Below are 22,566 nucleotides of genomic sequence, written 5' to 3'. Positions count from 1 at the left end.
CGTGGCTGCACTTGGGGGGTCTGATGGTGACATAGTTACTGTGCCAGCGCAGCCTCACTCTGGGCACATATCCTCAGCTGGTGTGAATGAACCATGGCTGTAGTGGACATGTTTTGATTTACACTCCAGCTGATGCTCTGGCACTCTGGTTTTCATTTTAACCTCAGTTATGGCTATCCACTTGGACTAACTTCAGCAGGGCTGCATGGATGGAATGGGATTTGTCCTGGTGTGTTTAGCATTTCGAGCAGGAGACTGGGACTCCTGGGGGTCTCTCACTGACTCTCTGTATGACCCTGTCCAAGCCGCTTCCCTCTCACTGAGCCTCAGTTTGCCAATCTGTAAAATGGGGAAGATGGGACTGACCTACAGTACTGTACAGAGGGTGTTGGGCAGGGGGGAGGAGGAACTGAGGATCAGTTCATTAAAGGTTGTAAAGTGCTTTAAGATCGTAGGAGGAAACATGGCCCAGTGTCCTATGCTGTTGCTGAACAGCTGGCCCCAAACCAATGCTCCAGACTCAAATGCTCCCAAAGTTTGGGGGAGTTCAGTTTTGTATTAAAATCTCCTGGTTTGGGACGATTGTTGCTTAAAAAAAAAAAAAGAGGAACTAGGCACGTTGGTTAGGAAAGCAGGAGCCTACGGGGTTAACAGGGAGTGTTTGTAGCAAGTCTCTGTCACCAAGGAGAAGAGAACAGCACTTGGGGAAAGGAAACAAAACACTGGGCTGTCCAGGAGGGGTGATTTCCTGTTTAAATCTACTCTCGCTCCAAGGAACCCCTCGGGGGAAGGAGACAGACTTCTGACATTCCCAGGGGGATAAGGGGCAGGCAGCAGGAGCTCTGGGTGAAGGCAAAACGCCCCAGCTCCTTGTTGAAGAAAGAGGGAGAGCGTTCAGGGGGAAAGGCCAGTTCCCAGCATAGGAATGTGTGTCTCCTTGCAATGGGGCGAGACTGCAGGCAGGTTTCCCCAGGGGGCTGGGGCAGCAAGGGCTCCGTGGGCTCAGGAATGAGGCGTGAGGACAGCACCTTCCGGTGGAGGGCTCAGAGGAGCCGAGTGTCTGCATGTGGGATGGATGGAGGAACTTGGTCTCCCTGAAGGAATGCACTTGCAATGGCTAGGGGATCTTACTCACGACTAGGGGACCAATGGAACTTTGCCACCGGTGAACTTGCCGCTGCTCAGGAGGGGAGAAATATTGTGACTTTTTCTGCCTAGATCAGGAGTGTCCTTTGCACACTGCAGTTTGGCAAGAGTCATGGCGATGGGGGTCCCAGGGACAGGCCTGTGAGAACCCGCTGTGGTGACGGAGACGTGGAAACTCACCATATCTGGGTAAGTCTGGAACCAAACCAAGGGGTTGATGGTTCAGTGTCCTGCATGGAAGTCTTCAATGCCCCTTTTCTGTCTCCCTTTAGCCCCGCGTCTCATGGCAAGATGGCTGGGATTCAGGGGGCCACGGTGCAGAGCATCCGGCCCTACAAGTCCAGCGAGCAGTATCTCTATGCCATGAAGGAGGACCTGGCCGAGTGGCTCAAGGAGCTCTATGACTTGGACGTCAGCGTTGGGTCCCTCCTGGAGGTGCTGGAGACGGGCTCCTTGCTGTGCTACCATGCCAACAACATCACCCATGTGGCCAGAGAGTTCTCTCGGGACTATCCGGGCCTGGCCCACAAGCTCCAGCTGCCCAGATATGGGGTGACTTGTAATGACTCTGCCCAGCCAGGGACCTTCCAGGCCAGGGATAACGTGTCTAACTTCATCCAGTGGTGCAGGAAGGAGATGGATATTAAAGGTAAACAGGATTCTGATCTTTCCCTCCAGTTTCTTTCATTTCTCTTTATTTCCTGCTCCCTCACCCCATGGCAATGCTTTTTCTTCTCATTATCTATTTGTCTTGCTTTGGTGCCTAGGACCAGGCACCAGGACCCCCTTGTGCTGGGCGTTGTGCGTTATTTATTAGGTGTATTAAGGTAGCCTGCAGGAGCCCCAGCCATAGACCAGACCCTGCTGTGCCTGATGTATACAAACACAGAACAAAAAGATGGCTCTTGCCCCCCCCAAAAGCTGACAGTCTAATATACTTCGCACTTTCCTAACGCCTTCTCGCTGAGGATCACAAAGCAGTGGGCAAACATTCACTTAGCCCTGCCACCCCCATCTTTATCCTCGATTTATAGACAGGAGAAACTGAAGGGAAGCCGCTTGCTCAAGGTCACAAAGTGGCCCAGTTAGGGAGGCCCCAGGTGTCCTGACCCATCCTGAGCCTTGATCACAAGAATGTTCTTCCTCCCTTCTCATTAAACTTCCCCCAAACTGAGTCGCTGTTTGGGGATTCAACTCTGAGATGAATCACAGAATCACAGAATCTCAGGGTTGGAAGGGAGCTCAGGAGGGCATCTAGGCCAACCCCTGCTCAAAGCAGGACCAACCCCAACTAAATCATCCCAGCCAGGGCTTTGTCAAGCTGGGCCTTAAAAACTCCTAAGAATGGAGATTCCACCACCTCCCTAGATAACCCATTCCAGTGCTTCGCCACCCTCCTAGTGAAAACATCTTAAGGGAGGCATGTTGTCTAGTATTGTCCTAAGGCACTGGCCTGGATTCTGTTCCTGACTCTGCCACTGAGCAGCCACATGAGCTCGGGCAATTCAGTTCATCTCTTTGGATTTCACTTCCCCATCTGCAAAGGGGGCTGATATCCTTTGTTTCGCCCACCTTCTTGCGTGTCTTATCTATTTCGCTTGTCAGTGCCTTGGGGCAGGACTGGTCTCTCGCTGTGTGTACGTGCAGCACCCAGCACAAAGGGGGCCCACTGTCAGTTGGGGCATCCAGGTGTTACCACAACACAGATAATGAATAATTATAACAACAATGCGATGGGAGTCGGGACACTTTCCCCACCCCCTAAAAAAAGAATTGCAAATCTGATTTAAAGTTAGCACTGGCAACCCTACAATAACAACAAACTGCAGTAGGGACGGGAGTTGGCAAAGGGACATAAGAGCGCTGTGTGTCAGAGGCGACTAGTAGGTTGGATTTATTTGCATTGCTCTTTGAACATCATCTTTGGCAGCCTACGCTACAGCCCAGTGCAGCAGCGGCCGTGAATGTCTTTAACACAGCACTGCCTTCCTGCAGTTCCTTATTTCCCCTCCGCTAGGGTCACGGAGGCGGGATGCTCTAGTAGTGTGTGAATCTCTGCCTCATTGACTGGCTGAGGTTGTGCCCATGTGGTGGTTTTAGTTTCTTGGTCAAACTGGCAGCATTTCTGCTGGCTACCGCTAGGATAATCCAGGCCTTGGTTCTCTTACACAGAACCCGGCCTCTGGTCCTCAGGTCCTTGAACAGCTGAAGTCAGGGGGAGCCCAGATTCTGTTTAACCCTTCCCCAGCCAAAGCAGTGTCTGTGCTCAAGACCTCACTTTATCACATTAGTGTCCGCTTCCAGAAAGGAGCTGAGCATGCTAGTGATTCATAGATCAGGAGGCCAGTAGGGACCATTAGATCATTCTAGTCTGACCTCCTGTATAAACCAGGCCAGAGAGCTTCTCCCAGTTACTCCTGCGTTGAGCCCAGTGGTTTGTGTTTGGTCCAAGCACCTCTTCCAGAAAGGTCTTATTTGGAGATGTCAAGAGATTGAGAATCCACCCCTTCTCTTGGGAGTTAGCGCCTATGGTTAATCACCCTCCTTATTCAAAATTGTGCTTTATTTCTAGCTTGAATTTGTCTGACTACCAGCCAATTGCATCTGAAGAAGTGGGTTTTTTACCCACAGAAGCTTATGCCCAAATAAATCTGTTAGTCTTTAAGGTGCCACCAGACTCCTTGTTGTTTTTACCAGCCATTGGCTTTTATTCTACTTTTCTCCCTTAGAGGAAATTAAAGAGTCAGCATTGTCTCCCCACAAAGATACTTATACACCATGCTCGAGTCACCTCTAGGTCTTCCTTTTGCTACACTAAACGGAGTGAGGTCCTTCACTCTCCCACTGTAAGGTGGAGCTGAATGCCCACTTGGCTGGCATCTCATGAGCAGGATATTTATACCTAAAGAACCCGTGGTGTATGTTCATGCAAGGATACTGACACCTCATATGTACCTACACATTTGCTTGGCATATCAAGAATGTTCCACGCAAGTATCCCTTCACTTGGTCTATCAGGGCAGGGCATATCCAATATGTTTCCCACCACTTATTGTACCCCCTTAGGCCTGAAGAGGTTAAACACTGAGGGTAAATCTGCACCCATGTCTGCACAGTTGGCTCCCTGGCTCTCACTCATACTGTCTCACCACACCAGGCCTTGCTTAGCTCTTCCTGCATCAGACAGTCCCTGTTGCAGAGATCTGTGGCCATGTGATTGAACACACATCATTGCATACACGCTGCATCGGTGGGACAATTCACTACCCCTGCCAGAGCAGCGCTGCTGCTCTCACTACCTCTGCCCTTGTCTCTCATTTCTTCTCTCCATCCTTCCCCTCCTTCTTCCCACGTTTTGCTCGTTCGCTGTGCCCCAGAGGTGCTGATGTTTGAGACGGAGGACCTGGTGCTGAGGAAGAATGAGAAGAACTTTGTGCTGTGCCTGCTGGAGGTGGCCCGCCGGGCCTCTCGCTTCGGGATGAGTGCTCCCACCCTGATCCAAATGGAGGAGGAGATTGAGGAGGAGATCCGAGAGGAGATGGACCTCCCCCCTGAGGATACCCCACTTCCCAAGCCCCAGAGGAAGCCTTGTGACTTCAAGAATCTGGACCAGATGGTAAGGGAGAGGGGACACTGTAAAGCACCAGCAGGCACTGGGGGTCTGAGTTCCCTGATACTCATTGTTCTGTGCAGGTATGAACTTCAGGAGGACATGACTGGGGGCCTGTCTCAATGTTGTGGGAGGTCCTCTGTATATGCAATCTACTTTGGGACCTTTCAGGGAGGAAGATGCTACCTGAATGTGAGAGATTCTTCTTCTCTGCTCAGTGCACCTGGGTATTTAAAATCTGACAGAGTTAGCAGGAGTTCTGCGCCTCTGTTTCCAGCAGGCCAGACTCCCTGGTGGTTAGTGGCACTAACTGGGGTTAGAAGATAATAAGGGTCAAATTACTGAATGGAATAGGGCAAAGGGAACCGGTTTCTTCAATCATCAGCTGGCCCCAGTTAGAACTCCAAAGGCCCAGATTAGCATGGCTTCAACTTCCTGGATCTTGACATCGAGCACTAGGTGATCCTGACCTTGTTAGAGGTTCAAGAATGTTCAGTTAATTTCCTCCCCGACCTCTGTTGATTTTTTTTTTTTTAAATTTTGTGGTGGCTTCTGTGCTTCCAGTTTCCAAATACGGCCAGAGCCAGAAGCCTGTTTTTCAGGGCCCAATCACAAGAAGGCACCAACAGAAATCTTTTCATGTGGGATTTCCAGGCTGTTTTTACAGGATTGAGTGGCTTTGATGAGATTTGGATAAGCCCTGGCACCCAGTCTTTCTGACAGAGAATAGGCCCAAGGAGCCTAGCACGCCCCTCCCAAAGGCTACAATGGTATCCAGGATGCACAGGGAGAAGCACTTTCCTCATGTTGACCATTAATGGTTTGCCTTGGACTCTGCAGGTCCAGCACCTGGTGAGCCGGTGCACGTGCCCAGTCCAGTTCTCCATGATCAAGGTGTCTGAAGGAAAATACCGCGTGGGCGATTCCAACACACTTATTTTTGTCAGGGTAAGTCCAGGACGTTGTGCTTTCCAGGCGCTGTTATGTTGGTCTATATAATAATACCAGGAACTTCTAATCTACTCTGGGGGTAGGAGGGGCACCTGCACTGCTGCTACTACCTGGGGCTGGGATGGTGGATCTTTGGGGTGGGATTCACCAAACACGGGCTCTTCACCTCTGGTTGTGCCTGGTCCCATCCCAAAAGATGGCATGTGTCAATATGGCAAGCGAGGCTGCCAGAGTCAGAGTAACAGCATTGTGACCGTTAGCAAGGCAGAGATTTCATACCACGGTGCGTTAGCACACTGCTAAACGCATTCAGGGAAAGTGGCTGAATGGCAGTGAGGATTAATAACGGGATCTGCATGTCTTCACCTTAAGTAGGATGGGACAGCTCAGTGGGGACCTAACACTGAAGCCCTCTGATGTCACTCCGCTCCCTAGTGGGACGGGACGACGTCTCAAAACCCCACCGCTCCAGCCAGCCTGTTGGTTGGACTGGCTAGGCCATGGAGAGTGAGTTCCCCTTTCTCCCTATAAGTGCTCTTTCTGGGTCTGAGCTGAATGGGGCTGCATGAGGAAAGCTCCTCTTGGTGCTGTCAGTGCCATATCAGCTGTCCAGTGGATGAGTACAGGGCTCCAGCCCCCAGAGCTGTCAGTCTGGTGCCTTTCACCAGCGCTGCATTCACTGTGGGGGGAAACATGGGCTGTCCCTCCCATCTCCATCCCCCTCTGTATTCTGTTCAGTGGGTATCTTTCAGGTCTCTAAGCCCCTTCATTAACTTTCCTGGCTGATAGCCTTGGTTTGGAAAAGAGAAGACTGAGAGGGGACATGATAGCAGTTTTCAGGTATATAAAAGGGTGTCATAAGGAGGAAGGAGAAAACTTGTTCACCTTAGCCTCTAAGGATAGAACAAGAAGCAATGGGCTTAAACTGCAGCAAGGGAGGTTTAGGTTGGACATTAGGAAAAAGTTCCTAACTGTCAGAGTGGTTAAACACTGGAATAAACTGCCTAGGGAGGTTGTGCAATCTCCATCTCTGGAGATATTTAGGAGTAGGTTAGATAAATGTCTATCAGGGATGGTCTAGACAGTATTTGGTCCTGCCATGAGGGCAGGGGACTGGACTCGATGACCTCTTGAGGTCCCTTCCAGTCCTAGAATCTACGAATCTATAAATCAGTGATTTCAGTAAAAGTCATGTGCCCTGCAGGTTATGATTGACTGGAGAGGACCCTCGAATTTTCTTCTCTTTGTGGGGGTGGCCACCCATATTAACCCTGAACCCCCTCTCCTGCCATCAGAGATGCCATCATGGTCTGACCTGCATATACATCTCTCAATTACCTGAATAATCACTAGGTCCCTGAGGCATCCTGCTGGAGTAAGACATGGTAGTAGCAAGCTCTGTATTGTGTTGTGTGTGAGAACCTGCATCTTTTCCATGGCAGGAGGTATATGCTACTGTGCTCCAGGCTGCAGGTCCTCCACCCCTTCTGGTTCATCTGAGTGTATTCAAATCCCCTTTGGACTACATGATTTTTTTACACATTGTCCACATGTAGCCGGGTAAGAGCGGACATGCAGGTGTGTGCACGCACATGTATGCAACCATATGCATGGCTAAGAATGCATGCATAGGCAGGCATGTAAACCAAATGTGTGCATGTGTTTGCATGCATATATTGTAGTGTACGAGGTAAACGCTGCTCCTGAGATGGGCTGAGCAATGAAGTCAGTGGAAGACTAGGATATTCTGCACCAATCAGGGTCAGTCCGTAGCGTTGGGATTTCCAGAAGAATGTGCACTGGCTGTGCTGTATTAACACAACAGGTGCTGAGCTCTTTGGAAAATCTGGGGCACCGAGCACTGCAAACTCTGGCCCTGATCTCTTTGGAAAACCTGGCCACATATCTGTTTGAGGATGCTGTCTCTTAGCTGGCCCACAGAGAATATAAGGTTCTCCTTTCATTTAAGGGGTAGAGGCTGTTTTGGAAGACAAAAGTCCTGGGTTCTCTCCCCACCAATGACCATGAAAACCACTGTATGCTGTGGCACCTGGAATTATTATTATATGCATCACATATGTCTGTGCATGTAACCCTGTGTGCATCCACAGTCATGTGCATGTGAAATACTGTATATACCTCACTGGAATAAAACCAACAGGATGGTGACATCCATCTGTTGAGCTTTCACTCATTGTTAGCCCAGGACGCTGCAGACCCAGGTGAGCTCCTTGCTCATGGGTGCTCTGTTTGTTCCAGATCCTCCGGAATCATGTGATGGTGCGGGTTGGAGGTGGCTGGGACACGCTGGAACATTACCTGGATAAGCATGATCCCTGCCGGTGCACCTCGCTGTGTAAGTCTCCTTGTTCTACTTCAGTCAGCAGGTTCCATGTGTGCAGCCTTGGAGAGGGCCGCATGAGGGGTGACCCTTCGCCTTGGATGAGGTTCGAATCTGGTGGGTGGGTGTCCCACGCTGTCCTCAGGCTACAGGTCCTCAGTAGTAGAAGACTCTGTGGGTCACAGCGAAGAACAGCAAAGAAGCATAGACAGACAGGAGAAGTACATCCAATCTGAACAATTCCCTAGGCTTGCCCATGGTTGCTGTGCTGGGTGGAAAGCAGTTCAGCCTTTATCTATTCTGACAGGGTCACATGAACTTTTTGGTAGGGGTCATTTCTTTCTGGGTTCTTGTAGCAGGAGGCAGATGACTCCTTACAGCATGGAGAAGGCTCCTGGGAAGCCATTTGTCTCATGTAGCGCCACTAGAGGTCAGGCTAGCACTTCAAACGGGAGAGGGACCTACAACATCTCAGTCCTGCCTAGGGGTGTGTGTAAGAATTGCCCTTTGGGATTATTGTATTTAGAGTTTTAAATGCCTCAGGGAACCAATTACGGCAGCAAAATAATGTGAGATCAGATCTCACTGCATTTCAGCACCTGGATGGTAGAAATGTCATAAGACAATGAGACCTTGCTCTATTCCAGCTGAATAAATTATTCCTGGAGGTTAAAGACCCATGTGAAATTCCTAGGTGTGCCACAGTGCCAGCTTTCCATCCATTATGAGTATTCACAAGGAATTTTCACCATGTGGCTTGGAGAGGACTGGCATCAATTCTGGTCTACCTCAGTCTCCATGGTGAGTTAGAACATGCACAGTTGAAGCAGAAGTGGTTGGTAATATCTGGCACTGCTTAGGTCTGGCACACCGGTACAGCTACCCCAAAAGGTTAATCCACTGGCATGCGGTGATCAGAGATCCTGAATCCCTGAATCTCTTCACAGCTCACAAACAGGCTGTCAAGCTGACAAGCCCTCAAAGGCTGCAGGCAGTACAGGTGCAGCATGAGATCAAGGTCTGCCCGACACCCAGGACGGACAACCCAAAGAAGCCCCAGCCCACTCTGATCGTGAGCAGGTCCCAAAGCCCACTGCCACCAGTGGAGTGGAGGACCTACACCCCACAGAGCTTCAGCACCAGCCGGAAGCTTCGTTCATCTGCATCGCCAGAGAGCACCAGCAAAAAGGATTCCCAGCTCAGGCCCCCACGGGAGCAGTCAGAACCCAGGAGGGTCCCTTCAGCCAGGTAATGAAAAGAAGTTTGTGAAAGGCCTTGGGCTTGGTTTCCCAGATGACTCCCACGGATGCCGTGCTGAGCAGTCGGTATAGTCACTGACACAGTCACTGAAGAATGGCTGGCATTGGACAAAGCTGGAGAATTACACAGTGAATGGTGCATTTTAGTGCTAGCCAGGCCTCTTTCGTGGTGCCTTTCAGGATTCCCAGTCCCCCCGTTGTTCCTGTTTGGTTCCCACCTCAAAGGAGCTGTTTCAAGCTTGAGCATAGCTGGCCATGGCCACCTTCAGTGCTCATCAGGGTCATCTCAGGATCAGCTGGAGGGAGTCACTTAACTGCTATAAGGTTTCTGCTTGAGTGAGGCCCCAGGACTGGCTTGAGGGTCATTGGCAGAGCTTGTGCATGCTAGGAACAGCAAGGGGTACTGTAGGTCAGGATTGAGAGGCACTGGCAGAGCTGTAGGACAAGGCCCGGAACTGGAAGAGGTAGAGGGAAGGCTGTTTCCAGATGCGGGTGGATTATTGGCTGTCTAGGTGATGTCTCCATGTTGATAGGGTGGATGGCAGGTCAGGCTAAGGATGCGCTGGCAGAGCTGCCTGTGCTAACTCTGACTTCAGGCAGCACACTCAACCCCTTGCTCTCAGCAGCACCAAAGTGTAACTAGCTAAACCCCCATGCCTGTGTTTTTTAGTGGAGTTGATGACATTATGGGGCCCTGTTTTGCTGACTTTGAGCTTGTCAGCACCTCCCAGGGGTGGTGGCCTGCACTGCCCTTTGTGCCAGCTTGTCAGTGCATCACAAGGCAAATGGTTACAGCTGCTAACGTGGGATGTATATGCCCTCCCACTGCTTGTCAGCACAGAACCAGTTTCACGCCCAAAGTAACGCAAGTACCCGCCTCCCTAGGGCTAGAGGCGACTGACACACCGATCTGATGCTTTGTCTCTGTTATAGGGCAACAGAGCGGTCTGCTACTCCTTCGCGGAGGCAGCTGTTTGCTGAAGAAAGATCTGCTACCCACCAGAACTCCTCCACCGAGAGCGGGAGGGATAAGCTGTCCGTTTCTCTGTCCTCCCTGACATTGCAGATGACTGGAAGTGAGGAGGATGGTTCTGGCGCCTCAGAAGCTCTCCCAGAGCCCCAGAGAGGGCGACAGACCAGTAGAATCCTTGGGATGAATCAGAAGGACCCAGCTAGGTTTGTGCAAGCCAGGTGTACAGAGTCCAGGCCACAGATGACAGTGCCAAAGGACAGGACAGCTCAGCCACCAAGGAGCGCCCAGTATGGAGTAAAACCCTTTCCACAGGCTCACAAGCCTCAGGAGTCAGGGGTCAAGACCTTTCCTGGGATGGTCCGTTCCTCCAGCCCAATGAAACCCCTTCACCTCTCCCCACAACGGGATTCCAAGGGAGCTGCACAGAGCCACAATGCTGCACATGGCTGGGGGGATGCTGGGGTTGGGTGGCCATCCTCCCCAGTCAAACACATGGGCCAGACTCCAAAACAGGAAAGTAGCACTAAGATCCCAGTCAAAGCCGGCCCCGCATTCAGCAGGCCCCCAACCCCTGTTCACAGCTACGAGGCGGAGCCCCGCCACCGAAATGGGTGGAAAGTCCCTGCCGGTGAAATGGCAAAAGCCTCAGCTCTCTCAAAGAGCACAGTTGTGTCCAGGGCCGAGGCTGGCTCTCAGGAGCACAGACAATGCAATGGGGCAGTCAAGCCAGAGACATTGACGACCAACCTTCCCACTAGCCCAAAAGACAGACTTGGCCAGTCAGCTCCAGCAGAGAAGGACAAGGGTCCAAACACCAGCCTGGTGCAGGAGGTAGAGCCAGGAAACACCAAAGACAGCAGCAGGAGTGGTGGAGATCCAATAGGCTGCACGGAGGAGAGGGAACGGGTGTATATACCTTTGTCCATCAACCCAGCCCAGGAGCAGGCGCTGTACAGGAGCCTAGAAGATGAGATCTTATCCAACATAAAAGTTCTAGAGGCTGATTCTGATGAAAATCGCTGCCCTGAGGGGAACCAACTGAACGACTTCATTCTGGACTACCGCACAGCAAGCGTCACTGCCGCCAGTGACATAAGTGGGCTCAGGTCCTCCACTCCCTCCCTGTCTTCCTTTACAAGTGCCAGGCAGACCTTGCCACGTGGTGAGGGTGTGCCTCAGAGTGGTGTCTATGTGCCCAGTGGAGAGGCAAAATGGCACCCGGCTGGATTCCGCTATGGTGATGTGATCGACGAACTCTCCCAGGGGCACAAGACGCTCCTCCCAGTGGACATGGAGAACTGGATCACCAAGATCCCACCCAAGGGGGCTGTGAGGGTTTCCTCTCAGCAAAGTTCGCCTCTGGTGAATGGAAACCAGGTGGAAAAGAAGCTTCTGGAGCCAGAGGGGGCTTTGTTCCAGGAGAATGTGTCCAATGAAACCAAAGGCAACTGGTCTAGGAGGCAGCCATCTCTCACAAACCATGCAGGGTCTTCTGCAGTCAGTAGAAATAGCAAAGCTCCTCAGGCAGCCTCTGATGCCCCCAAGGCATCTATCAATTTTCCAGCCTCTGCGGATGGCCTTGAAAAGTCCAAACTGCCTCAAGGTAAGCCCAAAAGGTCCCTGAAGAAGCCTGAACGGGTGCCATCCATCTACAAGTTAAAGCTACGCCCCAAAATCCGCCCACGCAGGGACAACAGACCTGAGAAACGGCCATCCAAAATCCCCACTCCAGTGACCTATCGACAGGCACAGAAAGCGGCCAGCATCAAAGCCCAGGAGAAGGCCCACAGCTCAAAGAATCAGACCCAGCCAACTCAGGACAGCCTGGATAGCACAAGGCAGAACAGCACAGGAAATGCTGGGTCCGAGGAAGAGGCTTGGCTTTCAGAACACAGTGACTCCCCACAAGGTGGGAAGAAGACAGTCATAGCAGATACCAAAGTGTGGCTCACAGAAGAAGATGAGGAATCCTGGGTCTGATGTCTTGCCTGCTGGCACCAATTTTGCCTCCCAGTTGTCAGGGTTTGTAGCTGTACAGGGAGCCACGTTCTCCTCCAACCCCACTGGAGAAATGGGGTTAGAGAGGAGACTCCGGCCCAACAGATGCGAAGCCAGTGAACTGATGAAGTTGAAGTTCTCCCAAGTTCTCAGCTGAGTGGCTCAAAAAAGTGACCTGATCATTTGGGCCAAAGAAATTTGACATTTATTTTGAAGGTTGAGAAGGCAGATTTTCAGAGAGGCCTTGACATGACCCTCAAAAACTGCAGGTACAATTTTGTGCTCTCTCCTGGGTTTGAACATGCACTAACACTTCAAAGTGGAAAATTGAGCCTGCAATTTGGCATGAGACATCTTTTGAAAACTTGGTCCCAAGTCTGGAACTAAGAACAGAACTTAGAACAAAGGGCAGAAACTGCTAACCCAAGAAAAGCTCTATTAGTGTGGTACAATGAGAGCTATTTTTTTTTTTTTTTTTTACCAGCAGATGGAAATGTAAATACTTTTACTGTGAAAGTACTATCAGCGGGGGAGATGCCAGTGATACATGCGATCATTTTCTCCTTGCCCCTAAGACCCACCCCAAATCCATTGTAAAATTTTTCTTTGACAGATGTACTTCCAAATTCCCCTCTCAGTTAATCTGGTGGATTTCCAGGGATGGTGTACTTGTGCAACTGAGAGGAGAATTTGGCCCATAAATTGCAAATACAGAGGCCAATTTAGGCCATGCAAAGAGGAGAAAGAGCATGGTCTCAATGTTAGAGTAGGACTATTGGGTTCAAATAATAAAAACAAAACAAAACAAAAAAAACTTTCTGTGCCTCAGTTTCCCCATCTGTAAAATGGGGCCAATAATGCTTACCTCTTAAGGTGCCAAGAATTTTAGTGAATATTTGTAAAGCACTTTGAGATCCTCAGGTGACAGGCACAAGAGGAAGGCAAAATATTATTATTATTGTCCTAGATCTGTGGGTGAATCTTGTATTGATGCCAGTGGGAATCCCAAGTGCACTTGTAAGGAAGTATAGAGCCCTGCTTTTGGAAAGGTTCCCCCAAGATTGCTCTGCCTTTTATATGCAATGGGCAACATGCCACCCTCATTCTGTTCACAAAATTCTTGTTGAATTCAAAGGGAGTTTTCTAAAGCACTGGAAGTGGCATAGATCACGAATTGTGTCGAAGTCCCTAATCAGACCATTTCTCCCTTTTTCATGAAGTTACCAAGGCCAAACACTCAGCTGACGTAAATTTGATTTACTTCAGCTCAGGATCTGGGCCATAGTTGCCTGCACGTATTTTAAGCTTGTCATTATTATTGTTAAATCAATAGCCATCAATGCATTTGAAATAGGAAATTACTTGAAATGACAAGAGTTGAAAGAAATATAATAATAGATTCAGATGGTGGGCTTGTTTTTAACCAACATGCCGGCGCTAGAGATGCCATGTGATATCGGGACAGAGACCTATAGGGACCACCCATAGTGTCTTGATACCCATGAAAGTTCTGTGTAATTTATGTGTGAATTGTCTTTATTGTTATGAGTCTTGGAAATAGTATTTGAGGTGATTATTAATAATGCTGCTTGTTCCAGTTAGCCATTGTATTCCTAAACCTTTGATCACTGTATAACTCTGTGTTTGTGCAATAGAGACATTCCTAAAACTCTTCTTCTGGTTCAGTAACTTCTGTTTCAATGAGGCTGTGCAAAGATCGATCCATTGATAGCAATGATGCCTATAACCCAGGTATGATATAGCTTACTAGATGAACCCTTTGTTGCGCTTTACATGGGATAAATTGTTTCCAAACAACCTATTTTTCCTTTGGGTCATTAGAAATCCCTAACTTTGGACCTATGGCTAGGTCTTCCAAGAGAGGATTAAATAAGAAACATGAGTTCATAAAGACAAGAGTTTGCATGGTCTCTGTTAATTAGAGCAGGTGGGAATTTTTCACATTTTTAGAATGCTGATTTACAAAAATTTGGAATTTTTTTGCAAAAAAAATGTTCTGGATTTTTAAATTTCTGTTCATTAATGGAGGCAGCAGGAAATAGGACAGTCAGGTCCAGGCAGTAGGACAAGTCAGGTCCAGATGTGGCAAGCTCCATATTTAAGATTGTGGATGCGGGGGAGGAATGGCAAATGAGGCCAGGGACGCTGTTCAACCATGTGCTGAATGATTTGATTGGACAGCTCACCCATGTTGTTTTTTCAGGTGGCCTCAGCAAGATCTAGATCTGAACTGTATTCAGTGAGGGTGAAAAGGAACATACCCTTTGTGCAGGTAATACTAGGTGGAGCAATGCTTCCATCTCAACTAGGGTGACCAGATGTCCGGATTTTATTGGGACAGTCCCGATTTTGGGGTCTTTTTCTTATACAGGCTCCTATTACGCCTACCCCCATCTCAATTTTTCACACTTGCTGTCTGGTCACTCTAATCTCAACGGACTAGCAATTCAGTGAGAATTTCAATACACCCTCTACAAGAGTCTTAAGGCTGCAGGGCTGAAACTGACTTGAGACATGTGTCAGGGGCACTGTCTTCCACCCTAAGTGCAATAGGTCGGCATTGGGATATTTTACACTTTCCATTTCCCACACAGTTGCCACGCGTTCCGTTTTCATTATGTTTTGTTGCTGTCATTAGAAACACATTAACAATCCCATTGTGGGTATGAGACGTGGTACAGGATCACTGATTCTGAGAATTACAGCCCTGGGTTATGTTGCTTGATTGCCCAACTCATCGGTTCCCCGCTAGGTGGTGGGTCTCAGAACAAGGGGAAGGAATATGGGTGGCAGCCCAGTGAAAACAAAGAATATGGAAGAAAGAAAGAGGCATCACGGAGGTGATCTCTCTGAACATGAAAAATCCTACCAGGCCCGTGAAAATGTTCTTTCCCCAGCAGTCAGGAAATAGGATGAATTTGCAGAATCAGTGTTTTCATTGCATATCTCATCAAACATATGTCACCTCTTAGCAACCTACAGCTAAAACCAAGCCCCCCCCCCACCTTTAAAGTGTAATAATGGAGACAAGAACCAGATTAAGTCCTGGTGTGAGCAGGTACAATGGGAAGGCACTGAGAATTGTATCAGCTTAATGCCAGGGCTGTATTTTCCCTGGGATAGGAACTGAGTAATTTTCACTCCATGCATCTGAAGAAGTGGGAGTTTTTTAGCTACGAAAGCTTATGCTTTTAAGAATGAAATGAAATTATTTATCTGATCAGTGGAGTGGTTCTGTTAGTTTATGACCAGGCCTCACGAGATAGGTCAGTTGAATACCTTGACAAACATAACCATGTTGGATGAGTGTCATAAATATACAGAACCAACAAAAATGGAGAAGAGCCATCACAGACTTGTATTTAATTTAAATGTATTGGATACAGCTTAATTTCCTTTGTTCAGAACTACAAGCTTCTTGATAAACGGTCTGAAAGTAGAGCTGGGTAGAAAAGTCAGGGTTGTTTTAACAGAAAATGTTGAGGCTTTGGTAAAATATTTCTGCTGAGACCCAAGACATTTTGATTGTGAAATACATCTCCCATGAGACACCATGGTCTTCCTTCTTGGAGAGGGTAGTTGGCACATCCTGGAAGTCACATGTTGGAGATGCATCATGGGACATGAGTCTGATTGGGGAACGTGGCCTCTAGAGAATAGGCGTTTTAGACACCTGAATTACAACTCCCACAGGCACCATGACATGGCATAGTTCGGCTTTTAGATTAAATATTCCAGTTTTGGGGCATTTGGGCAAATCAAAATTTTCTGTGGAAAGCCAATACTCTTTGGAAACAATTTCATTTAGTTGAAAAGCCAATTTTCTGTTGAAAAACAGAAAACAGTTTGTGGAAATTTTTCACGCATCCCTCTCTGAAAGGGTTTTTGGCTAGTGTTGCTGTAGCTTCTGTAATGTCTTTAGAAACATGGGTTTGAAACTTTTAACAGTAATTCTCCTTCATGACTCATCACCAATCACGTCCCTCCTCCTCTTTCAGGAAGGGTAAAACAGTTCTCTCTGCAGGGTTCATTATCAGGAGGCAATTTAGTGATTGTTTCAAGTGGCATGAGAATGAGGCAGTCGGAGATTAGGAACTGAGTCGGAAGCAGATGTCTGGAGAAAGGGTTGGAGATTTACATCTTATACCTGTTGGAAACTCATTTTTCTGGATTTAAAGCTTGAAGACAAGCTTCCTGTGATACGGGGAGGGTCCTTCTTCAGGGCTGTGTGTCTGACAGGCTAGCTGGAGGGGGCATGGATCCGGGAAGGTGGGTTAATGTGGCAGTTATCAGGAAATACACAGCACCATTGTCAGGTCCCACTTGTTCCCAGCTGAAGAGGGCCTTAAAGGAGCTCAGACTTGCTCTGTGTTCATAAGCCTCCATGCATTCAGTGGCAGCTGTGTGCAGCTAAAGAAACCCTTATGAACAGAGACATAGCCCTTTACAGAGCAGGAAGGCCATCTGTGAATAGGGAGGGCTGGGTAAGTGCAAAACCTGAAAGGACGAATAACAAACGTGAGATGACAATTCTTTGCCATGTTCTCTCATCTGCTCAGGTGCTGCTAGAAAGAGATGGTGAGCTGCCTGCAGGAATGTTCTTGCCCTGGTGGTCCTGTGGCCACTGAGGGGAAGGTAACCGAGCTATCAGGTGGAACCTGATGGCTCTGAAATTTCCATGGCAGTTGGTGGTAGTGATGATGGAGGGGGGCAAGGGAGAGATAGGATTGCCAACTTTCTAATTGCTGGAAACCATACAGCTCTGCCCCGCCCCTTCCCCCAAGGTCCCGCCCCCTGCTCACTCCTCTTCGCTCTCCACTCTCCCCATCCTGCTCACTCCCCTTTCTCCCAGGACTCACCTGCTACCTGCAGAGCCAGGGTGGGTGGAGCTGACGCAGAGCCTGCCCACCTGCCAATCAGGGTACAGCAGGGATCAGTCCCCGGAGCAAGGGGCCAGGGCAGGGAGGGATTGTCCCCATAGCAAGGAGCTAGGACTGGGGCAATCAAGGCACATTGGGGGTTGGTCCTCAGAACCAGGGCCCAGGGAGGGGTCGGTCCCCGTAGTGACTGGCCATGGTAATCAGGGCAGAAGGGGGGGCAGACAGGATTTCCCCCCCCGGGTGGCAGCACCTGCCTCTCGGAGCCTGGTCTGGAAGCCAGCCACTGCTCTCTGTCAGGCATCAGCAGCTGAGCAGAGAGCAGCTCCTCCATGTGGCTCCAACCGCAGCTGCTGCTCTTCCCACCCCCTGGGCGCAGAGGCCATGCATGTTAACGAGGAGAGAATGGCAGCCCTCCCACATCATGCTGGGTATTTTTCCTGCTCGCAGGCATAGCCATGGTGCATGCAGCACTGCGCTGGGCAATGACATGAATGGAAGCAGAGATGGATTAAGGTTTCATGGGGCCCTGGGCCAGAGCAAGTGGGGGGGCCTCCTTCCCTTCCCACACCTTCCACCTGCAGTCCCACCTCCCATTCCACCCCTTCTATCTATAGCCCCATCCATGGCCCCACACTGTTCTGCCCCTTTCCTCTGTGGCCCCGCCCCATTCTGCCCCCTCCCCCCATGGCCCAGGACCTCTCTCCTCCCCTCACTCCAGCGGCAGTGCCACTCAAGTTAGCCAGAACAAGACGCTGGGTGCTTGGCGTTGCTCCAGGCTCCCCAGCCATCCATGTGCCATGGGGCATCCCCACACCAGGGTACCTCCTGCCCCAGGGCATACATGATTATTCCTCCTGCCCTGCCAAGGAGGGGTACCCTAGCCCTAGTGCAATCCCTGGCCAAAGGGTGGGCACTGCGGCCTGCTGTGGCCAACTGGACTTTTCTGACTGAAGACTGCCAGGTTCCCTTCTAGACCAGATGTTCTGGTTGAAAACCAGACATCTGGCAACGGTAGTGGGGGAGAAGTTGTCAGGTGGAATGTGGGGCCCCTGAAAGTTCCATGGCAGTTGGTGGTGGGGAAGAAGTTGTCAGGTGGAATGTGGGGCCCCTGAAGGTTCCATGGCAGTTGGTGGTGGGGAAGAAGTTGTCAGGTGGAATGTGGGGCCCCTGAAGGTTCCATGTCAGTTGGTGGCAGTGACACTGGGGAGGTGGGGGAGACGTTATCAGGTGGAATGTGGGGCCCCTGAAGGTTCCATGGCAGTTAGGAATGACAGTTGAGCAGTTCAATTAAGTGAGGTGATTAGAGTGAGTAGGAAAGGGATTGGGCATCAGTGTGTTCTGAGCTCCAGCACCTACAGCTTGAGCCAAAACCCAGTAAAGTGGATGGAAGTCTTTCCATTGCCTTTGGAGCAGAGTCATAGTGGCCTCCCCTAAATTGGCCAACTGGGCCTTACATCACCCAGAAAATTAAGAAGATCCTTCAGAAATTACTCTAAAAAAAATCTAAAACCAAATGAATTTTTTTTCTGAACACTGGAGGATAGAATTCTCTATTAAATTCTATGGGATGGTTCTTTTAAAAACCTACAGAAAGACACTCATTCTCTTTTACATTCTAGAGGACTCGTCCCTAAGTAGCAATATGGGAAGGATTGCAGAGACATCACTGATGTGCCGTCACCCTACAGCTAGTGTTCCAAGCTTGTAAGGGCCTCACAATGGGGTCTTCAATACAACAGGGTCTTCAGTCAGCTCAGGTGGTGAGTGCATTTCATGTAGGTGAAAGGCTGGGCTGGCAATGGCCCAGGGAATCTCTGCCTCAATTAGCGCTAATTATACCCAATTTGTAATGCATCTAACAACTGCTACTATTAACCAGGCTGTCGGTCACAGGCTGCAGGCTCCTGGTTGGGTTAAGGAGATCAGCCAGACTGCAGCCTGAACCTGGGAAATTTTGTCCCCTTAGGGTTCCCTATCCTCATTTTAAAATTCTCTTCAGGAATCATCTTCTCTCAATTCTCCAGAGCTGAGCTGTGTGCTCACTAGTCCTGTGTGATCACAGATGCCAGGCTGGGGGTTGTTACATAGCTAGTGTTTTCAAATTCTTGCAAGGTCACGCCCTGTGGTGTGGAGGGGCTATCACACGGCAAAGGTCCCTTCACAGCCAGCTGGAAATCAGTTCAAGACAAAAAACACTGGGTCTGATTTCTCCCCATCTCATCCCATATGCAGCTCTGCACAGTTGATGTAAAACACCAACATCTCCTTATCCGGCTGCAAATGAGCATCCAAGCTGGCTGCAGGGCTGCCTGGTTGGGAAGGGGGGGCGGCAAGTGGGGCAATTTGCCCCAGGCCCCACAGGGCCCCCCATGAGATATAGTATTCTCTAGTATTGCAATTTTTTTTTTTAATGGAAGGGGCCCCCTGAAATTGCTTTTCCCCAGGCCCGGCTGAATCCTTTGGGTGGTCCTGGTTGGCTGTAGCAATGGAGAATCAGGCTCAGCCAGTGCTTCTGCCTTTACATACAAGGTGTGATTTTAGTGCTGCATGGCTCAACATGACCCTCACAGCCTATACCGCCTTCTTATTTGATTTTAGGTTCATGTCTTTTGGGACAGCTCGTAAAGTGTTCTTAAATCCCAATTATCATTCACATTTTTCTGATTGAATTCGTCCTCCCAGCTGATCTGGCTCATAATTGTTTTCAGCTTTGTAAAACTGACCTTTTTAAGAGACAGAGACAGAGCGAGCGCAAGATAAATGTCAGGGTGTCAAGCCAGCTGCGCTTTACCAGGCAAACCTCCACTAGCCTTCCTCTTGGGTATGACTGAAACCAGACAGAAATAATTTCTGCTGAGTAAAAAAAGGTACAGTCAATGTAAAACTATTCTTTAAAATCAGATCCTCCTCCACACAAGGTATGTCTACAGTGCAAAAAACAAACAAACAAACAAACTGTTCTTAACTTGGGTTAGCTAGTTCAAGTTAAAGTAGCAGTGATGACATGGCAGCGTGGCTTCTAACTCAGGTTAAGAGTTCAAGTTTAAAGGCTGTAGGCGTGTCTGTGGTTGAACTGGAGCTGCCAACCTGAGTTAAAAGCCGCGTGTTAGCTGTAAATTGCAATGCCTGTTGGTTGGATTTCAAACCACTGCAGTTTCAATGTAACCAGCTGAAAGATCTGTGCTTTAAATTTAACCTGGTGGATTCAACATTAGATTGATTTCTGGTCAAAGGGGGAAGAAAAACCCAATATACTTAATTTGCCTTAGTAAGAAATTTGCTGAGATCGAGGAGCTGGAATGAGATTCTTTAAAAGAAAAACAAAACTGTAGGAAGTTGCTGGGTTTTGGAAAGCTCATGGGAATTTGACTGGGTATCAAACTAGCAGAATTAACGTAATTAATGACACAAAAAATGTGGAGAGGGGTATTAAACCTCATGTATCAGCACTTAAGCCAACCTCAACCAGTAGAGAACAGGAGCAGAGCTAATGCAAGGTGGGGGGAGAGGCAGATTCTCCCACATCTGCTACTGCGGGGGTTTTGCCTCTTCTTCTGAAACAACTGGTGCTGGCCATGCAAGAGACAGGATACTAGAAAAGCTGGATTTTGTTCTTATATCCACACTCCTCACCATCACCAAGTGACCAGCATGAACAGCTCTGCTTCCAGAAAGGTAGGAATTGCCAGACTGGATCAGAACCAATCAGACATTGCAGGAAAATGACAGACATAGGTACAGAAGAAGGGGAAATGCACCTGATTTTAATCTGATTTCCCATAACGGGTGTGGTGTGTTACAGGCTTTACAGACACATTGGGAATCTCCAACAAGAAACCCAAGAGGAAGTTGAAAACCAAGTCCAAGAAACCCTCAACCTAACAGGTCAGATGAAGAACATCTGGGGGCAGGGATGGAAGGGAAGAGAGAGAGAGAGAGAGACTCCTAATCAGAGGCTTTCACATCACCGTCTGGACATTTCCTCCAATGTAGACCAATGAATAATAGGTGCACAGTGCAGAGAGAAATGTGGCTCTCGTCTGAGCCCTCCCAGGGAAGACACTCACCAGGAAAATTTGGGAACAATTTTCCTGCCAAGGAAGCACAATTGTGTGTGTAAAAATGTATATGGTGAAATGTTCCTTCTTTAAACCTTGTTTAAAGAGAGAGAAGGGTAACACTTTGTATTAAGGGTATTTTTAGAAATAGGTTAATTCATAAATAATTATGATTAGTTATTACAATATTTATTAAGAGCATCGTTAAAAATGCTATTGCGCTTGTCATCTTCTCCCTCCTGCTTTGTGGCTTCACAGCCCAACACTGACACCAATCAATATTACCTGGGGGTCTGAGCATGGGCTTGGAAGCCTGGAATTCCTCAATTCACGTTCCAGCTCTGACACTAGCTCCTTCTGTTGCTTTAGGCAAATCACTCGAGCTTTCTACCTGATTTCCCCACCTATAAAATAATTACACCCCACCGGCCTAGTGTGAGGATTCAGTGTTTGTAACTCCAGTTCACTCTGAAGCTGAAAAATGCTATATAATGCTAAGTATTATTGTTACTAATATAACTTTCTCTGAGTCACTGTAGAATATAATAATTACATTTATAACATTTTTCAAAATACTTAATCAGTGCTATAAAACCTATAACTAAGTGTGTTATAAACTGTTTGTTTGCAGTCTTGTTGTAGCTGTGTTGGTCTCAGGCTATTAGAAAAATAAGGAGGGTGGGGTAATATCTTTTATTAGCCCAAGTTCTGTTATAAACTGCAGGATACAGGGTTATAATAATCTATGTATTGGCTTAATGTGTGATATTTTTACACGATAGCATCTTTATAAATGCTTTATTATTAGCACTTACAAATGAGTCATCTTATTAAAAAAGTTTAAGGGATAAAGCTGACTAGAGAACAACAATCAGGACATAATGTGGTAATAAGTACGACGTACCAAAGATATGACATTAGAACCACCTGTAGCAAAGCATGTTATTACATTGTAGAACATGCAGCGTACAGGGTAAATAACAAGCAACAGTTAATTCTAGAATTACAATCCCAGCAGAAGGTTCTGCTGATGTCACAAACCGTGACCAAGTCCTCCAAAGTCTCAGTAGAATCATAAGCCTAGAATTTACAACTGACTATTCATAGAGTAATGTATTGATTGCTGTGAATATGTACTACTGCTCTTTACTGGCTGGACTCAGCTGTGTGTCCTAGACTCCATATTGATACTAGAGATTTGTCTTTAGCTCAAGCGATGGAGGCCTGTGTTTTTGGAGAAGGAGGATCTATCGCCCATTGTTACTGTGAAGTTCCAAGTGGCTATGGCGTAAGTAAGTACCTAGGTAGCCATAGATTTGTTTCCGTTCT

At 48.4% G+C, this 22,566-nt stretch overlaps 1 protein-coding gene across 2 annotated transcripts; it reads left to right on the top strand.

Annotated features, from left to right (window-relative positions):
- The first annotated feature begins 820 nt into the window (after window positions 1-820).
- Window positions 821-13,067, top strand: GAS2L2 (growth arrest specific 2 like 2). 2 transcript variants are annotated; one of them, XM_032789655.2, is made up of 7 exons: window positions 821-1,335; window positions 1,419-1,795; window positions 4,524-4,762; window positions 5,597-5,704; window positions 7,967-8,063; window positions 8,996-9,296; window positions 10,241-13,067. In XM_032789655.2, the coding sequence occupies exons 2-7, from the start codon at window positions 1,438-1,440 to the stop codon at window positions 12,258-12,260; spliced, it is 3,123 nt and encodes a 1,040-aa protein (XP_032645546.1). In that variant the 5' UTR covers window positions 821-1,335; window positions 1,419-1,437; the 3' UTR covers window positions 12,261-13,067. The 2 variants fall into 2 exon arrangements, with proteins under 2 accessions (XP_032645546.1, XP_032645544.1); XM_032789653.2 differs by lacking the exon at window positions 821-1,335 and having other exon boundaries at window positions 1,381-1,795.
- Window positions 13,068-22,566: the final 9,499 nt, after the last annotated feature.

Source organism: Chelonoidis abingdonii, chromosome 20, assembly GCF_003597395.2.
Source record: "Chelonoidis abingdonii isolate Lonesome George chromosome 20, CheloAbing_2.0, whole genome shotgun sequence".
Taxonomy (NCBI): domain Eukaryota; kingdom Metazoa; phylum Chordata; order Testudines; family Testudinidae; genus Chelonoidis; species Chelonoidis abingdonii.
Note: the sequence above shows the minus strand (reverse complement) of the source record. Positions and strands in the feature narration are given on the sequence as shown.